The sequence below is a fragment of the Solanum verrucosum genome, unplaced genomic scaffold (genome assembly GCF_900185275.1).
Source record: "Solanum verrucosum unplaced genomic scaffold, falcon-dt-bn FXZP01000042.1, whole genome shotgun sequence".
NCBI classification, from domain to species: domain Eukaryota; kingdom Viridiplantae; phylum Streptophyta; class Magnoliopsida; order Solanales; family Solanaceae; genus Solanum; species Solanum verrucosum.
In genome coordinates, this window is record NW_026020230.1 from 837003 (window position 1) to 856479 (window position 19477).

A 19477-nucleotide genomic window follows, 5' to 3' on the forward strand; every position below is an offset into this window, starting at 1 on the left:
ATGGTCTTTAATATTGTTGCCAAGCTTCTTCTTTTTTTAATGGTGTATAATTTTTATAAAAATATGGTAGCTAGTTGGGTATATACAAAAATTGAGAATCTTTTGAAGAGACAAGAGATTGAAAGAAGCTTTCCCCGTCTGTATTTTCGATAAGTTGAACATTCATAACTTTTGTTTATCGAGAGAATGATACAGTTGAATTTGTAATAAGGTTAAAAATAAGTGTCTTGATTTAACTTGTTACATTTGATTATTAACAATTAAATATATTTATAAATTTATAAAGAACAAAACGAAGATAAATAAGTAAATAAATAAAATTATATGGAACAATAAATTTCCGATGATGAGTGTTTGCATTGATTCTGGTGATGTTGATCTCAAATTCGAGATCGTTCCAATAGTAAATGCTATGAAGTAAATACTTAATGAAATATAGAAGGCTTGAAGCACAAAACTAGTAGTATATTGCTTTGTATTGTTCAGAGAATGATCCACTTATAATTGTGTTATAAATGCTATTTATAAGTTTTTATAGATAATAAACCAATAAGAAAGTTTCACTCAAAACATAAAGTACTATGAACAATGGTTGTTGTCCATGTGAAAATGTCATTAATAGAGCCCAACTAATATTTTTCTATTGCGAATAAGGTATTAATTATATGATTATGATTATATCTAACGTATCAGTCTTTTTTGTCATATTATCATAACACAAGTTCTTTTCATTTTTGAGTCACGATTTTCCATCTTTCTTTATGACAATTATTATGTGATTTCTTTATGACGATTATAATTTTTTTTTATTGAGTTATCGGTTTGATATTGGTTTTTTAATATTGGGTTATTGGGTTAACCGATAACCCATGAAGAATATAATAATTTAGTATTTTAATTTTTAGTCATACATAAATATCAAACAAACAATATTAGTATAATCACTATATTAGAATATAACTTTAATGACCCTACACAATTAACATTACTTAATTAACTTGCTCTCTGTATTTACCCTTTAGGTTTTAGTATTACTTTAGTCTTTAGGTTCACAACGTCAAAAACCTAAAGAACTAAGAACGACGTTGTCTAGGGTTTGCAACGACGACAGCAAGGGTTAGGCAATGACTAGGGTTGTGAATTGTGAGTATTTTCTATACTTTTACTACACTAAGAAGAATTTTTGCACTCAATGAGTAATTAGATTTTTCTCTTTTTATTTCGCGTTAAATTGTTGGACAAGTCATATATTTATTTTGAAAGCATTTTCTTATTGGTTAAACCGAAAACCGAACCGTTAAAGACCAAAATCGATAAATCGAAAACCTATAACAAATATCTTATTGATTTGGTTATCGATTTAACATATTTAAAAACTGAAAATCGATAAACTGAATCGATAAATCCAACCGAACCGATTGATACACAACCATCGTCCACGTTTTAAACCAATCCATGTCTTGCAAATTTAATTGTCAATTTTCATAGTTTGATTTGAATATAATTGATTTGTTAAGAAACTCACATATTATTGGGTATTTGTCCTAATTTCTAAATCATAATTGGGTGTTTTATTGTTTTGGAAAAAACGACAACATACTTATTATAATTGGGTTTACTTTTACGATAAGATAAATATAAATATTTTATATCTGGTTAATCTTTATTCTTGGAGAAAGGGTATGGGAGTCCTATTTAGGAGAAAATACTGATCTCTTCGTCTCAAATCATTTATCGTGTTTTTCTTATGAGTTTCAATCCGTCAAGAATATCCAGCTATATAGTACTTCAGATGTATCAACTTGAAATAGTTACTGGTGCATATTCATTGTATTACAACTAGAAAATAAGTGTATACTGCATATATTTTTTGCGTGGCGTAATACATGTGTCTTATATGATATAATACACGTAAGACGCTACGTTATGTTGAAATTTGGTAGAATCTTTTTACTTTTTCTTTTTAGTCTAAAAATATTTTATAGTATTTAATTTCCTTTCAAGTTTAGGGTTTACATTAATTGCAAAATATTTAGTTTTATTTTAGTTTAGTATCTAGAAGGATTCTCCTTTAATACGGATTCTCCTTAATTATTTATAAATAGGGATGTACTCTTCTATTTGAATCAATGCAAAAAATCAATACAAAGAGTTATCATTCATTCTCTCTTTAATTTCTCTTTCTAGTTTCTTCCATTCCATAACAGTGGTATCAGAGCCTTACATTGATCTTAATGGATCTGTGAATTCGTTGAAGAAGAACTTTCAACCACTTTTAATTCATATCTATTTTCAACCCACTTTTAACCCGTGCTTTTATTTTTAACGCAGGGCCAATTTTAACCCGTGCTTTTATTTTTAACGCAGGGCTACTTTTAACCAATTTTTAATCTATATTATTTTAAACCTTATTTTTCAAACCATGACAAGCAATACTCTTTCTTTCAATGCCCCACAAACCTTTAATGGTGAAAATTATCAAATTTGGCAGTTAAGATGAAGTCTTATCTTGAGGCTTATGATTTGTGGGAAGTTGTAATGGAAGACAAACCCATACAACAACTCACTGAAAAATCTTCTGATGTTGAAATCAAACTTCACTCAGAAGAGAAAATCAAAAAACACAAAGCCAAAATTGTAATTCAAAATTCAGTTGCAGATTCAATCTTTTCTAAAATCATTGCATGTGAGACAGCAAAAGAAGCTTGGGAAAAACTTGAGAAGGAGTACCGAGGAAGTGAACGAGGCAGACAAAATCAAATTCTGAATTTGAAAAGAGATTTTGAATCTCTTAGGATGCAAGAGGGTGAGACTATCACTAATTATTCTGATAGGATTTCCTTGATTGTCAACAGAATCAGGTTGCTTGGTGAGGATTTTAAAGATAATAGAATAGTTGAAAAGATTCTTGTAACTATTCCCGAGAGATTTGAGTCTAAAATCTCTGCTTTGGAAGAGTCTAAAGATCTCTCTACCATCTGTCTTGTTGAAATAAGTGCTCTTCAAGCACAAGAACAAAGAAGAGCTTTCAGACAAGATAAAATTGTTGAAGGTATCTTTTATGCAAACTATCAAAAAAGAAAAGTTGATTATCCTCCTTGCAAATATTGAAAAAAGAAAACACATTTGGAAAAATTCTGTTGGTGGAGATCTGATGCAGTATACGGAAGTTGCAAACAAACATGTCATGTTACAAAAATGTGCAAGTTCAAAGACACTCAAGATAAATCACAAGCATTACTAGTAGAAGAAGAATGTGAGGATGAATTTTATTAGAAGATATTTTTGAAGAATAATTAAGTGTTCAAACTCAAGTTAGATATACCAACTTGAGTTTGAGGGGGAATGTTGAAATTTGGTAGAATCTTTTTACTTTTTCTTTTTAGTCTAAAAATATTTTATAGTATTTAATTTCCTTTCAAGTTTAGGGTTTACATTAATTGCAAAATATTTAGTTTTATTTTAGTTTAGTATCTAGAGGATTCTCCTTTAATAAGGATTCTCCTTAATTGTTTATAAATAGGGATGTACTCTTCTATTTGAATCAATACAAAAAATCAATACAAAGAGTTATCATTCATTCTCTCTTTAATTTCTCTTTCTACTTTCTTCCATTCCATAACACGTTAGACATATGTGTCTAATTGTCCAATTCTATATAAATTTATGTACCTTGCACATTCAAAATTAAAATGCATAAATGTCAGTTAAAGAACACATTTCAATATTATACCATTTTTTGATAGTACAATATGACCTTGCACTCCGTCCTCCTTTTTTGCATTTTTGCAATTTTCAAACTTTCTATAATTGGTGCATAATTTAAGATAGACATAAAGACTTTTGAAATTTATAATAAAAAAAAGATAAATATTTTTTCTGATTTATTTAGAATAAAAATAAAATTAAAGTAGCGGAATGTTAAAATCAAAGCTATATCACCTAACCTTTTTTATTCAAGCAAACTTTCTGCATTTTGTTCATCTTAACTCAAAAGTACATAATAATCTGAGGAAGATAAAAAAAGTGGCTTACTCTTCCCTAATTTGAAAGGATTCAAAGCTCCTATATCACCAATACTCATAATTAATTAGTACCAAAAAGAATTACAATTATGTGATTAACATAATTCATTCAATCCCCTATATCACCCTTCTAATTTAAATGACATATTATATTTTCCTTTTTATAAATTTGTCCCCCCTCCCCCCCCCCCCCCCCCCCTACAAATGTCTCATTTTCATATTTAATACTAATATAATTTTAAACTTTTCACTTTAATCTTAATAAGATTATCTATAACCACTAAAATATCTATGGTTTGTTTAAGTCCACAAATTTCAAGGGAATTTATTTCTTTTATAAACTCAGCGACTAGTCAAACAAATTGAAATAAAGTAAAGACATTAAATAGATGGTTGAAGACAAGAGTCTTTTCATCAAGCACTATTTTACGGGAACAAATCATGTTGCGGATATGTTGACTTCCTTAGGTTATCAACCGGAGGAAGTAGTTTCGCAAATTCAAAGGGGGTGATGCCATGATATTAAAAAACGAAGAAGTCAAACTTCACAACATAAATTGAGATGAAAGAAAAATACAATTAGTTGAAATTATATCGTAGTTGATTATTTTTAAGAAACTCTAATGTACATCTTATTACATGTAAGATGACACGCTTATTCAAGAATTATATATTTGAGACATATAAAGTTACTGAATTCTATCGAATTCATAGCTGTAACGATCGCTCCATGTTGGCCTAAACCATGGACCAAGTGACAGGAACAATACCTAAATCTGTATTTAACCCTAAAGCTCTCCACACAGCAATAGAACCATCCACTATGTTATTTTTGCATGGACTTTGAAAAGCATGTTCCGCATCACAACCCATAGTAGAATCACATTCATCCACCACTTTAGCCGTTACGGTCTTTCCGTTATTAGCGCGAGTTAGTATCATTTTACCACACCTCGAACGTCCTGCAAACCATCCGGTGGACAATGCTACTATTCTTTCATTATTGTTATGATATTTCCCATCACATGATGATGGACCACCCCCGTCTCCGCCTTCACTGAAGTCGTTGAAGGTAAGTTGAGCGGGCGTTGAGGAGGTGACAGGTGGCGAGCAACGGTATATTGGGTGTACACCGTTGCAATTGATTGTGCCAGACGGACGACATGTATTGGTTGGAGTTGGAGATGGGACGGAAGGAGGGCTACTTTTGCAAATTTTGGTTCCAACGTTAGGATCATCGTTACATTTTCCGTTTATGCAAATTAATTGACCATCACAATCGTCCCATGTTTTACAAGGGCCGTTACATTGAGAAATGGCGTTAGAAGTGGAGATGAAAATGGTGAAAATTAGTGAAAGAAAGGCTAGATTGGACATTGTGGCTACTTTTGTAATAATTGAAAAGGTTATATGTGTAAGAAAGTGTTGATGGGTGAAGAAAAGTGTCTAAATGGATGAATATATATATAGGGAGAAATGATATTGTGATTAGTCGTGATTTCGGCTAGTAGATGTCTACGTGTCAATTGGACGGATTGACTTGAATCTAAGCACGTTATTTATTCGTTCAAAATTAATTTTTTCTAAGTTGAAATGAACTGAATCTGGATAAGTTCAACAATGAATAAGTTTTACTCGTTCTTTCTTTTTTTCTAAAAAGAAAATTCTTCAATGAAGTGGATTGATCGAGCATCATGAGGTCTCAAGTTTAAATTCTAACATAGACAAAATGCTAAGTAATTTCTTTATATTTATTTTAACTTTTGGTGAAAAAGTTATCTGGCATGTGTTGCTAATAGTAAGTAACATATTTTTGTAGAATTTGATTGCGTTTTGTAAAACACATTTAAAGGGGAACACTCTCAAATGAGGCTTTTTACATAGTTAGACCTCAAACTTGAGACTTATGATTAAGAATATTAAAAGAATGATCTTATCGATCTCACCATGAGTACCTTTATTGGTATTTTTTTTAATTCTTATATAACAAAAGCTGTCATCCAATCAAAGTTTTTTGTTATATATCCCATGCTTTGTCACCACAAAGTTCTGTTCTAAATTCCAGTTCCCTGGTTTCATTTTATATATATAGATAATAATGCCCCTTGTTTATTTTATATTGCTTTTTTTTTTTTTTTATTGAGGTCATTTATTTGTCGAACCACTATGCCTGCTTAGCTACGCATTTTATTATTTTACTGTTGTTAATATGCTTGTTTGTACTAAACTGATTAGTTCCCTTTTCTTTTACTATATATAAACAATTTTGACAAGTGTGTACATATTCTGTAAGGAAACCCAATTTGTACATACTTCATGATTCTTTAAATACTTGTCTAGTTTGTTACGTAAAATGTAAGATTTCTATAAATAATAATGATAATATTATTTATCATTTTACAAATACCATAAAAACATGACAATGATTATAGATTATTTATTTTTTGTAACGATAATATTAGCAATAACTTGCTCATAAAATTATTTTTAATCGTCAAGTTTCAAATATGTATGCTCTTATGATATTTAGCTTATTACATTTATAGTTGTTGAACATCCGCTACCTTAAAATTTTGAATTTGTCATTGTGTAATACCATAAATTAATTGACTATGAACACACGATTTAAATTGAAGGAGAAAGAAGAAGAGAATATACCTAAAGGATTGTGGTAGAGTAGTAAGCACTCATTCCATCCTTAATTAAGAGGTCTTAAGTTCGAGTCCTCTTGAATACAAAATCGTGTAGTTTAATTTGTCAATAATAGCAGAGACTTATTGATATATGAACCCCACATGGAATTTGCTGGCAACTAGCTTTACATGTTTTTTTTCCTTTGCCAGAAAACGTCAAAAAAAACAAGTGTGTTTTGTCAAAATCTGTCGTTTTATAATTGGAAACAGCAATTTGCCCCTTCCAATCGTTGAATCATACAAATGGTTGAATGTGTCCATTATTTAATACTACTCGTATTATTTTTTGAGGAAATAATTTAAACACTTGTTTCCGCAATCGCTTAAATTAAGAATAGTCGATAAATATATAATATATGTCAAGAGCGGAGTTAAGTAAAAACAAGTGTATTTATTTAGAACTGTTTTTATGATTGATTTATATGTTTAGTTTCTGTCCGAAAGGTTTCGAATGATTTCAATTCCTTCGATAAACAATAACAATTTATATAATACGCATTTAATATATTTCATACTATTATTGTATTTTCTACTTTTTTGTATATTTACTTCTTTAAAATTTTAAATTTCTTAATGAAAATTTTAAATTCATCACTAATATATGCATAAATCATATATAATATATATATTAGAATAAATAAACAATCAATCCAATCGCTATTAGTATAAAAATCTTTTTTTTAAGCATGCATTCGTAAGAAAATCTTTTCAACTACGCAAAGTACGTTATACTAAGGTGTAAATAAATACATTAGGGAGCAATAGATAATTACATTAACAAGATCCACCCAATCTAATTTGTATTAGTGATGCATCAATTACCCAAGTTAATTAATTTCTTAATTAACTTGTCAAGGCAAAACCTTTGACTTTTCACACAAAACTCGTAATACAAAAGTCAACTACTTTAACTCATTTTATTTATTGCAAGTTTGCAACCATCATAATTAATTTTATAGTAATAAGGACGTAACTTATATGGTCTTTAATATTGCTGCCAAGCTTCTTCTTTTTTTAATGGTGTATAATTTTTATAAAAATATGGTAGCTAGTTGGGTATATACAAAAATTGAGAATCTTTTGAAGAGACAAGAGATTGAAAGAAGCTTTTCCTGTCTGTATTTTCGATAAGTTGAACATTCATAACTTTTGTTTATCGGGAGAATGATACAGTTGAATTTGTAGTAAGGTTAAAAATAAGTGTCTTGATTTAACTTGTTACATTTGATTATTAACAATTAAATATATTTATAAAGAACAAAACGAAGATAAATAAGTAAATAAATAAAATTATATGGAACAATAAATTTCCGATGATGAGTGTTTGCATTGAATCTGGTGATGTTGATCTCAAATTCGAGATCGTTCAAATAGTAAATGCTATGAAGTAAATACTTAATGAAATATAGAAGGCTTGAAGCACAAAACTAGTACTCCCTCCGTCCACAATTGTTTGGCAGGTATACTAAAGATAGATGTCCAAGATTAATTGTCAATTTCAACAATCAAGAAATAATTAGTCACTTTTTTCCAATTTTGCCCTTAATGATAGTGTACGTAGTTCAATTGAAAAGTTATGTAGACTTTTGATATTCTTGGTATAGTAGGGTTATATTAGTCAAATTACACCTTGTATTAAATTTTTCTTGAGGGGTGTACATGACCTTACCCTGCAAACAATTGTGGACGGAGGAAGTAGTATATTGGTTTGTATTGTTCAGAGAATGATCCACTTATAATTGTGTTATAAATGCTATTTATAAGTTTTTATAGATAATAAACCAATAAGAAAGTTTCACTCAAAACATAAAGTACTATGAACAATGGTTGTTGTCCATGTGAAAATGTCATTAATAGAGCCCAACTAATATTTCTCTGTTGCGAATAAGGTATTAATTATATGATTACGATTATATCTAACGTATCAGTCCTTTTTGTCATATTATCATAACACAAGTTCTTTTCATCTTTGAGTCACGATTTTCCATCTTTCTTTATAACGATTATTATGTGATTTCAGAGATTTAATCAAAATCAATTTGCACTGAACACATCCTCGAGTCCAAATTCTGATCCAATATCCTTGAGCATCCTTTGTTGGTGCCACATGTCCACCTCTTGTTCTGTGCATACAAACTACTATATTTTTTAAATTCTCTATTACGTAGATAAGTTAATCAATAAAAAATAAAACAAAAGAAAGATTAATAGTTTAAGTAAGAATATTCGAATTTAAAACTAAGAGTAGTTAAAAAGGCAAATCATGTGGAAGGTAGTTTGTATTAGATGGAGCCGACTATTCCTTGTAGATTAAAAGGCAAAACAACACTTGTACCGAATATCTTTCTACATTTTTTACTTTATTAAACACTTTCCACCTCTAATACACAACGCACACATTCCTTGTCGTTTTATTTAACTTTCCAAATACCCAATCAAAATGCGCCATGCCAAAATCCTTCGAAATTTGTTTGTCTCATTTTTCTTTTTATTTGATTCAACAAGTATAACCGTACTTTTTTTTTAAATTTCAACGTTTTACATGACCTTGTTTAACAATATGATTAAGAGAGAAGTATTAGAAACACCTCTAAACTTGACACAAATTATTAATTTTTTCCCCAAACTATTAACAACCTTAAAAATACTCATTTTTTGACTAACTAAACTTATATACATCCCCGACCAACCACATTACATAGCAAATGGTCTCAACGAGGTACATAATCAAAAAGCGCGTGATCACTCGCCCCCAAACAATTTGCTTGGCGCACGCAGCACAAAGTGCGCATATTAGCCACCCTCATCGCATCCTGAACCTGTTTGGTAACCCCTTTATCTCTCTGAAAAAAATCATTGATTAGATTCGTTCTGTAGATTTTGATCTGATTTTCGTTACAGTTTTTCTTTCTTCATTATAAATTTGAATAATTTTGTGAATCCAGAAGGGTGCTCTTGTGTATATAATTTTCATAATATACGAATTTATTTAAGGAAAACACTTTTAGGAGCTTTTGTTGATCCTTCAATGGCCGCACCACCGGCAAGGGCTAGAGCAGACTATGATTATCTCATAAAGCTTCTTTTGATCGGCGATAGTGGTAAGTATTGTAACACATTTTCATTTCTAATCCCTTTTCACAGATCACAAATTTGTATTTTCATTTTTTTTTTTGTAATTTAATTTTTTGTGGATCTATGGCTGCATTTCTCGGATCGGTGATTTGACTTATGTTGTGATCTAGCGTCTTCTTAGAAAATGCATTTTGGTTTCGATGTGTCTATGTTTTTTTCTAGATTTGGTTCATTTTTCTGCAAATGATCTTCCGGTAATGACTCCTAAGAGTCTGAGTTGAGCTTGTTGCACCGGGATTGCCTAGTACGATTTGCATTTTCTGCGTGGTTTGCGAGCTATTGCATATGAGCGGGTTTAGGAATTTCTGTAAAAAAAAAGATTTTTTGGTAATGAATTTGGGTGTTAATTAACTAGTAGGTTTGTTATATTTGTACCTGTGACATGACTAGGGATTTATAACAGTATTTTAAGTGTTAACAGTATTCTTGAGCCCACACAAATAATTACTGGAGAAACAGTGATTACAGCAGATTATTGCTGAATAGAATTTGTTGTTTTACATGTCGAAATCAGCTGAATCATCATACTGCATAACTGGTCCTAAGTCCAGGAGGGTTGTGCATTCAAATAATTTGTATGTGTGGGCTTACCTGTGCAACTACAAGGAGATTCAAGCGTTAATAATGTATATATATGGAAAAAGATGTTTTTGCTGTGTTTGTACAGTATGTTTCACCAGTTGGCTGTGGCTTCGCCATGGGTTGTGCTAGGCATGCCAGCTTAAATATAATTTCAGTATGATGAATTGTCTGAATAGAATGGAATAGATACTGAGGACTCAACGGAAATTAACTAATTAGATGTAGTTGATCGATTGACAATTTATCAGGGTCTATCAATCTAGTGGACGTGGCGAGGGATATATTTTACTTGGTAGGTTTTTCCTTCATTGCTTGTTATTAAGAATTATCAAGCAATGGTTGGGATCATTCATGTTTTAAAGAGTCTCAGGATGAGCTTCTTTCTTTAGCTTTTGCCATCTTATAAAGTGTCCACTGACTGACTAAGCTGGTGGATTTGATAAGCCGAAGGAATTTTCTTTTAGTTACATCTTGCTCCATCACCTTTGTCTTTATCTAGGTCTCTCTTGTACCATAGATGCAAATAACACTATGAACAGATTAACAATGTCTTTGAGGAGGATTAGGCTGTCAGCAGCCTGCATAATAAGAACAGGAACAACGGTATTGGCGTTTGTTTGCATCAGTTACTGTGACTCTGATTAATGGAGAAAATGTGGTATCCTCTCCTTATACTGTCAGTGTGTATACTTGTCAGGTTAAGTTGGTTGCTATAATCTTTAATAATGCTTGCTTTTGTGGTTGTTTCTGAAGTTAATTGATATGTGGGCCTTTGAGCTTGAGGAGTTGGTACTTTAGCTATTCACTAACAATCGTTTACCTTAAAAAAGTTATTTCGTAAGTATCTAACCAAATTCTGATTACCTCAACTGCTCAGAAATGATCTGCATTACCAGCAAATATCTTCTGCAGAACTATCAGACTTCACCATGTTGCTTTATCTATTGCATCCATGACTCTATGGTCATTCAAATTAAACATAAAATATGAGTTTTAAATCTTCATATTGGTAGAACATGATTTTGAAGTATGACAGAATGCTGTAGCCAAATTTATCTGTTGGGTGTCCTGTTTGTTCTGTACATAACTAGTAATGTCTGTGCTCAGTAGGAGTAGATGATATTCTCCTCTTATGATCAAGAGAACTCCTTTATTCTCCTTTTGGGATTCTTGGCTGGTTGATCTTGGTCCATACAACATTTCTATTTTTTGTGCTGTAGTGGTGGTGTGTGAGGTGGGGGTAATCATGATGACTGTTTATCACCTAAAGTTTAGGTAAGACGGGAACACTTCCATATGTTTCTTTTTACCTTTTTCTTTTATGTACTAGGTAGGATGAAAACTTCTGTTTGGTATTTATTTTCCTTTTCTTTAGGGTATACCCTAAAGCTAGTTAAGAATTGGAACTTACCTTGTACCTTTTCAGTAAACTTATTTTCAGTCACCTTTTCTCTTGGAAGTTCTGAGCTTCTTATTCTGCATCCTCTTCATTGCACTTGGAGGTTATGTAATGTCTTTGCATGACTTTTATAGAGAATGATTGTGGATTGTTTTTTATAACCAATTGTTTCTTTGATGTCTGCACTGCAGGTGTTGGTAAGAGTTGTCTTCTTTTACGTTTCTCTGATGGTTCCTTCACCACAAGCTTCATCACAACTATCGGGTGAGTTCTCTCTCTTAGTTATACTTCTATGGTAATTGCTTCAGAATGCCCTTGAGAATCATGTGCCTTGTTTTTCTGTGTACAAATATTTCTTAATGCTTGCTTCTATTTCATTTTGTCAGAATTGATTTTAAAATTCGAACCATTGAGCTTGATGGAAAAAGAATCAAGCTTCAGATATGGGATACAGCTGGTCAGGAACGTTTTCGGACCATCACTACTGGTATGTTGTCATGGTTGTTCCTTGATAAAAGTTCTGATGGTGTTACATCAATGTTGTTATAAAGGAGTCTGGCCAGTATGACTGCGAGAAGTCTATTCCATTTTTGTTTTCTTAATTGAATCTTCTTTAGAGAAGTTCGGTCTTGTGATGTTTTTCTCCCCCTTTTGTTTCTTCCCTGCGTTTCCATGTGACCGTTTATACTCTTGCCCCCTATGAAGAGAGCCAGTTTTAATTGATATTCTCTATCATATTATTTTTGCAAAATCTACGAGTTGTTATCCTTGTGCCTGTTTCTCATCTTCATGAATAAATTGCTTTCGTATTAAAAAGAAAAAAAATGATCCTCCTTAGATCCTTGTGTTTTGTTTGCCTGTGTACTTATAGCTTCTCTTTTTCTGATTACAAATTTCTCCAGCTTACTATCGTGGAGCCATGGGTATATTGTTGGTGTACGATGTTACTGACGAATCCTCCTTTAACAGTAAGGTTCTTTATCCTGATTCTCCTATAATCTCAAGGTGTAGTTCATATGCGAATGCTCACCCTTTTTAGGGTTCAAGTGAATGGATTGCATAATTCCACAACTCTTTTATCTGTTTACTGTCATTTGTGCAGTATACTCATGTGTATGGTTTCTAATAATTGTTTCATCCTACGTGCAGACATTAGGAACTGGATTCGTAACATCGAGCAGCATGCCTCAGACAATGTCAACAAAATACTTGTAGGGAACAAGGCTGACATGGATGAAAGCAAGAGGGTAGATTTTTGTTTGGACTGATCTTTTATCAGTAACTTTTCCTCCTCCTGTCTAATATTTGGCCAATATGAACTTTTTTGTAGGCTGTCCCTACGGCAAAGGGTCAAGCACTTGCAGATGAGTATGGAATTAAATTTTTTGAAACTGTAAGTATGGTTCAACAGCCTAGAAAGAAATGCTGGTAGGTCTTCCTGTACTAAATATAACTCTGGCACCTGCAGAGTGCAAAGACAAATCTTAACGTGGAACAAGTTTTCTTCTCAATAGCAAGAGATATAAAACAAAGGCTTGCAGACACAGACTCCAAGGCCGAGGTAAATAACTTGAATATACTTAAAATATTTTTGGAAATTCCAAATACTGTATGCTCATTGTTGACATTGCAGCCGTCAACGCTCAAGATTAATCAACCAGAAGCAGGAGCTGGAGGTGGTCAAGCTGCCCAGAAATCAGCTTGTTGTGGTTCATAAAAATGGTTAGAATATGAAGTTGGAGGGCGATAGCTTTGTAATATCTTTCTTTATTGGTCATTCTTTTGAAATTTTAACGTGTGAAACATAGGTTTGACTATTATTATTTGTTGCTAACACCTTTCCAGTTTCCTTCTTCATTTAGCTTTCAAGGACCTGTAACCTAGCTAGCTGTTTATGTGTACAACTTTTATTATGGCCTCAAACTTGATACTACTAACTTTAATCTATAATTACCAATAATAAACAATTAAAGGTAAATACACTATAACACTAAGATAAAGTGACCAAGCAAAGGTAAGATAGGAGTCAATAACTATTCTATTATATATGTTATATACGTAGAGACAGTAGAAAAGCAAATTGATGGTAGAAATATATGAGGATAGAGCCGGAATTCTGCGAATGTCGTGAGTGTATGATGTAGAGATATTTCAACCTGAAATATTCTATTCTGATTATACACCTTTGAGGAGTCCAATTTTTGTATCTTTTCTTCAGGTCGATAATGGAATTGGAACCCAAACCAGCTCAACAATGACACAACTTCTTATCGCAAACACTACATGACTTTCCAAGATGCCACTTCTTTTTTTGAAAAATTGACGGCTTCAAATATGTGCAACACAAGTAGTTAGTTCACTATTTGTTTTGTTTTCTTATAGAGTAATCTCTTTTAGTTTTTGTGTAAAACATTGTTAGAGAAAATTTCTTATAGTTTGATTTTATTGACCTCTTTTCCCTAGTATAACTTTTTGTTATCATCTACCTACTTCTTATAGTTATGTCACAAAATTAGACGTTTAAGTTAAAAGTTCTATCATTGAAGGAGTCAAGATTTTCATTAAATTGTTTAAAATATGAAAAAGCAAACACTTGAAGAAATCAAAGGGGTTCAAATATCTACTATATATATACATAAAAAATAATTTTAATCATATATAAACAACATAATTTTTTTATTTACCAAAGAAATATCGAATATGAACCCCTCGATCCTACCTAGCTCCATCCATGATTTCAATTTACTAAATAAGTGAGATCCAGCCGTCCACTCTTAACTAGAGACTTCCTGAGCTTTTAAAAAAAAAAAAAAACTTTTGACATGGAGTCTTTTTCTTTGGCCTTAGTGCAAATATGAATTAGTAAGTTTCAGATATGTGATCTTAAAAAGGAAAATCTCATTACCAAATTAAATTAAACTTTGTGCAGTTAGAGTTTGCCTTGCCAATTTATTTTGACATAGCGATGAATAACATATTTATTTAGATTAACTAAAAACCTATCTTTGGACAATAATAGGGCAACAATATAGGGCATATCAAGCACATTAAAATCGAATGGTCTTCAGCCTTTTTTTACAAAAAAACTTTGTTTAGAATTATTTTTTTTATATAGAAAGGAACACAAATTTGAATTAGTGAGTTTTGAATAACAGATGATAAAAAGAATTCATCGTAAATTTATCTTGACATAAATATCATCATAAAAGAATTAACAAATTGGTAGCAAATTTCCTAATTCTAAAGGAAAGGGATTTAAAAAAAGCATCGCAAAACAGGAGATGCAATTGGTGTTGTTGGCCATAACTTGAAATCAACATTATCATCACGAGGGGTTAAGTTTAAATCCAAACAAAATATCCTCTTGCTACTATTTGACTTCTTCAAAATCGGAATCATCGTCTTTTCATCTGTAATTTTATTAATTTCATCACGATGACGCCTCATGTGACCGCCTAATGCTTGACCCAAAGAAAACTCCATACCACAAATAGAACATTTATGCATCTTATTCTTTTTGTTAGTTTGAACAAGAAACTCTCCGAGTAATCTTGGCTTTTTATTATGACTTGCACGATGACCGCCTAAGGCTTGGAAAGACGGAAACCGTTTATTACAAGTCTTGCATTCAAAATCATTAATTTCATGATGATCTGATGATGAAGAAGTGTTATTGAAACGAGACAAAAGCGCCATTAAGGCACAATTAGCCATGGCCTCTACTTCAATTTGCATATTGTCTTCTCTGCTTCTTTTCATGGATGTCATATTATTGAAGATTTTTACAAATTGTATTATAAAATGTAGAAGTTTGAAAGAAAGATTTGAAGTTTGAAGTTTAAGAATATGATACACTTTGGCTGGTGTTGCTTCACATATATAATAGGTTGGAAAACAAGGTTTGCGTGTGTGAAACATGAGACATATTAAGTAATGTTGTTTGACTTTGTTAATTTGTTAGTGAGTGAGTCAAAGAAATACAGTTGGTTTACAAGTGGAACCAATTGATTTGAAATAAGCACTTGGGTGTTGCTGACGCGTTAGTCAATAGTGTGAAATGGCAATATTTTAGGTCAACAAACAAGAAGTACTCTCTCACCTTCTATCCCGATTAAATTTGGATCATGCACTACATGACTAATTTGAGGTGACGCTCGAAACATCTAGTTAAGGGTGAAATAATATCACCTCTACACCACAATTCATGTTTTAAACTGAATAAATAAAAATAAATATTTCTTTTCAATATAGTAGATAAGTAAAAATGAACAAAGTATATAAAAGTTATTCCATTTGTCCAATAATAGTTGTTTACTATTGACTTGACACACACCTAAGCTCTAAAGAAACAATAATTAATAGAGGAAATATTACTATATTACCCTTTGAATATATTGAATTTTATGTTTTGGGAAATGTATTAGCTATTGAAGTAAAACAAACACAAGAGAATAAAATTATCTTTTAATAATTCAAACTGGACAAGTATTATTGAACAAGTATTTTAAGTATGTAGTGGACAAGTAAAGATGAACGAAAAAAAAATATATATGTGTGAATATTTTCCCCAATATATTAATGTTGGCTTCTTCTAGAGCACTTCCAAGTTGTTTAATGAGTTTGGGTTCGTTGAGGTTTCTAGAACACTTCCAAGAGCTTTCGTTACACTTGCAAATGTAAGCCTCGATAACGACAATTAAACGTTTCTTTATAGGCTTGAAACAACATCATTTTTCATCTCATAATTAATTACTCTATTTATTTAAATTATTTATTTATTTAACTTTTTCTAGTGTATATTTTTAAAAGAATTAAATTTATTATTTTAAAAAAAATTGATCTAGTTTAATTGTCATTCAATGTAAGTTCATTTGTAACAAGTATTACTTCTGTTAAGAGGAAAATATTTAATTAGCTCATTTAAAACATAAAAAAGGTACTATTTACCTAATACAAAAGATTAAGGGCAGAGTGAAATTAACAAAAGATTAAGACATAAATTATAGTAGAATGGTAAAAAACTAGCTTTTCTATTGAATGTTTCGTAAGGAACGTGTAAAAAAATTTAAGATAGATAATTTAAGAGAGTGTGTGTAATTTTCAATTAGCAGTTGGAATACTTAGAATATTCTTTGGTATAGATTATATTATATGTTTCTTTTTTTCCTTTTCCTATGTGGCATACTATTAGTTTATTAGGTGCAGCTATAGTGTGTTTATTTTGTGTATATATTATCTACAAATATGTTGACTTTTCCTTTTTTTAGTTGTCCCTAATTACTTGTCTATTTTAACATATTAAGAAAGTACAATTTATATTTTACCTATTATATCTTCAATTAATTACTTTGAAAAATGTAGAACTTCTTGAAAATCTTAAGTTTTTAATTCATCCACTTTCATAATTAACAAGGGTAAAATGGTAAACTCACTATATCAATAGTTTATTTTTTTAATAAGTGTGTCAATTCAAAAGTGGACAAGTAATTAAGGATCGAGGAAGTACAAAACATATGAACATTTTCGTTCCAAATGTAAATAATGTAACATGTGGTGTGGTGATTCTGCAATTTCATTAATGTCCATGGTTACATTCTGGACCCACTTAATGGAAAAAATTAAACTTCTACTCTCTTCGTTTTTATTTAGTTGTCACCATTTTAGGTTTTACGCTCCTTAATAAAATAGATACGTTTATCATTATACCTTTATTTAATTTTCTCTTGAATTCATATTTTCAATAAATGAACATGAATTAATTTACTTTGATTAACTAATTTGACCAATGAACATTGATAATTTACTTAGTTTTTCTATGTTGGTCAAATATATACCTTCAAGGTTGATATTGTGAAATGAAAAATTCTCCCTTTGTCCAATAATACTTGTCTGTTATTGACTTTGCACACTTCTTAATTAAGAAATTATCGAATGACAATTTTACCATATCACCGTTTAAATATAATAATTACAATAAATTGAAAAATGTAATAAAGAAATGACTATAATTAATGATAAGAGTAAATTAGAAATTAAGTATAAAATTATCCATTGATTTTATAAAGTGAATAAGTATTGTTGGACATTTCAAAATAGTATAGTTATTATTGGAGAGGGTGTATTTATTTTTAATAAAGACGATATGTAAAGAGAAACGGAGGGAGTATGTTATACGCCCATATCTGAGTTATTTCATTTGCATCACATTTGATTGAATTATATATAAGTTCGATGTTATTATACCAATAATCAATATTCTCAAGGTAACAACAAAATCAAACACATGATTTGTAAATACCTTAATCCTGGGTGATATATAAATAAGATTCAACATATACAAAATAATCAGTGAATAATTACTAATTAAGGATTATATACAACAAAATGAATGGAAATAATTCCATAAATAGCTAATTATTCGCCTAATCCTAATCAAAATGAATTACAAGCTGACTTAAATAAATATTCGCAAGACGGGCGATGGAGCCTCTTCCATCGGCCATAACTTCAAATCATCAACATTATCATCATCAGGTTTTATGTTAAAGTTAACCCCGAAAATATTAATCCTCTTGCTGCTATTCGACTTCTTCAAAATCGGAATCATCGTCTTTTCATGAGACGTAATTTTATTAATTTCATCATGGTGACGTCTCATATGTCCGCCTAATGCTTGACCCAATGAAAACTCCGTACCACATATAGAGCATTTATGCATCTTATTCTTTTTGTTGGTTTGAACAAGAAATTCTCCGAGTAATTTTGGCTTTTTATTATGACTTGTACGATGTCCACCAAGGGCTTGGAAAGATGGAAATCGTTTATTACAAGTCTTGCATGCAAAATCATTGTTATTGTTGTTGTTATTGTTTAAACGCGACAAAAGCATTAAGGCGCAATTAGCCATGGCTTCTGCTTCCACTTGTCCATTATCTTCTCTGCTTCTTTTCATGGTTGTCATGTTTATATGGAATCAAAAATCAAAATATAAGGATTTTTTTTTTGTATAGTAGTAAGTTTTTGAAACTTTGGAAGAAATGAGAGAATTTAGAAGTAGGAAATAATACTTTTGTTGGTGTTTGTTTCATTTCACATATATATAGGCAAAAGCTGTATATGGAATTGAATATTAGTACGGGTCATTCAAGTTTTGTTTTCTTTTTCTTGTTGATTAAGTTTGTCACATATTTAAAAATTAATGAGTCGCCGCGTTTTTAAACAATATGAGTGGGAATAGTATTTTTCAAGTAATTTCTATGAGGTTTCTAAATCATGACACATTCCTTTCAAGGCGCATGTGCAAACGTAGCCTAGAAAAGACATAAACGCTTACCTTACACTAAAACAATATCCTTCTCCATCTCAATTTATATGAATTAATTTAACTTGATGCGGATTTTAAGAAAAAAGAAAGATTTTTGACACTGTGTTTTAAAATGAGTGATAGATATTAGTGTGACAACAAAAGAGATTTTAAAATCAAATTATTACTTAATATAGAAATATGTCATTCTTTTTAGACTGATTATAAAGAAAAGCGAGTCATAAACAAAGACAAAGGGAGTAGCATATTTCTGATTAGATAGTCAAGTTTTTAAGTTTTTAATTGCATAGCCAATATATTTTTTTATTTTTTGTAGTAA

The 19477-nt window shown here is 30.8% G+C and overlaps 5 protein-coding genes across 5 annotated transcripts; 2 read left to right on the forward strand and 3 right to left on the reverse strand.

Moving 5' to 3' along the window:
• Positions 1–2496: 2496 nt before the first annotated feature.
• LOC125831996 (uncharacterized) lies at positions 2497–3276 on the forward strand. Its single transcript, XM_049511123.1, has 2 exons — positions 2497–3052; positions 3161–3276. The coding sequence occupies exons 1-2, from the start codon at positions 2497–2499 to the stop codon at positions 3274–3276; spliced, it is 672 nt and encodes a 223-aa protein (XP_049367080.1).
• A 1487-nt stretch (positions 3277–4763) lies between these two features.
• On the reverse strand, positions 4764–5402 carry LOC125831954 (kiwellin-like). Its single transcript, XM_049511077.1, has one exon. It carries the CDS (start codon positions 5400–5402, stop codon positions 4764–4766), a length of 639 nt encoding a protein of 212 aa, XP_049367034.1.
• A 4042-nt stretch (positions 5403–9444) lies between these two features.
• LOC125831953 (ras-related protein RABE1c) lies at positions 9445–13771 on the forward strand. Its single transcript, XM_049511076.1, has 9 exons — positions 9445–9544; positions 9727–9819; positions 12026–12098; positions 12221–12321; positions 12737–12802; positions 12984–13081; positions 13165–13227; positions 13303–13395; positions 13468–13771. The coding sequence occupies exons 2-9, from the start codon at positions 9747–9749 to the stop codon at positions 13549–13551; spliced, it is 651 nt and encodes a 216-aa protein (XP_049367033.1). The 5' UTR covers positions 9445–9544; positions 9727–9746; the 3' UTR covers positions 13552–13771.
• A 1231-nt stretch (positions 13772–15002) lies between these two features.
• On the reverse strand, positions 15003–15620 carry LOC125831957 (zinc finger protein ZAT11-like). The gene has a single exon (XM_049511079.1). The coding sequence runs from the start codon at positions 15600–15602 to the stop codon at positions 15090–15092; it is 513 nt and encodes a 170-aa protein (XP_049367036.1). The 5' UTR covers positions 15603–15620; the 3' UTR covers positions 15003–15089.
• Positions 15621–18169: 2549 nt separating this feature from the next.
• On the reverse strand, positions 18170–18870 carry LOC125831959 (zinc finger protein ZAT8-like). The gene has a single exon (XM_049511082.1). The coding sequence runs from the start codon at positions 18793–18795 to the stop codon at positions 18289–18291; it is 507 nt and encodes a 168-aa protein (XP_049367039.1). The 5' UTR covers positions 18796–18870; the 3' UTR covers positions 18170–18288.
• Between the last annotated feature and the right edge of the window lie 607 nt (positions 18871–19477).

Bases quoted from the DNA above. Each gene is read 5' to 3' on its own strand.
- LOC125831996 (XM_049511123.1), top strand. From the start codon at position 2,497: ATGAAGTCTTATCTTGAGGCTTATGATTTGTGGGAAGTTGTAATGGAA. The intron at 3,053-3,160 runs GTATCTTTTATG...GATCTGATGCAG, and splicing joins ACAAGATAAAATTGTTGAAG to TATACGGAAGTTGCAAACAA.
- LOC125831957 (XM_049511079.1), bottom strand. From the start codon at position 15,602: ATGACATCCATGAAAAGAAGCAGAGAAGACAATATGCAAATTGAAGTA.
- LOC125831953 (XM_049511076.1), top strand. From the start codon at position 9,747: ATGGCCGCACCACCGGCAAGGGCTAGAGCAGACTATGATTATCTCATA. The intron at 9,820-12,025 runs GTAAGTATTGTA...TCTGCACTGCAG, and splicing joins TCTTTTGATCGGCGATAGTG to GTGTTGGTAAGAGTTGTCTT. The intron at 12,322-12,736 runs GTATGTTGTCAT...AAATTTCTCCAG, and splicing joins TTTTCGGACCATCACTACTG to CTTACTATCGTGGAGCCATG.
- LOC125831959 (XM_049511082.1), bottom strand. From the start codon at position 18,795: ATGACAACCATGAAAAGAAGCAGAGAAGATAATGGACAAGTGGAAGCA.
- LOC125831954 (XM_049511077.1), bottom strand. From the start codon at position 5,402: ATGTCCAATCTAGCCTTTCTTTCACTAATTTTCACCATTTTCATCTCC.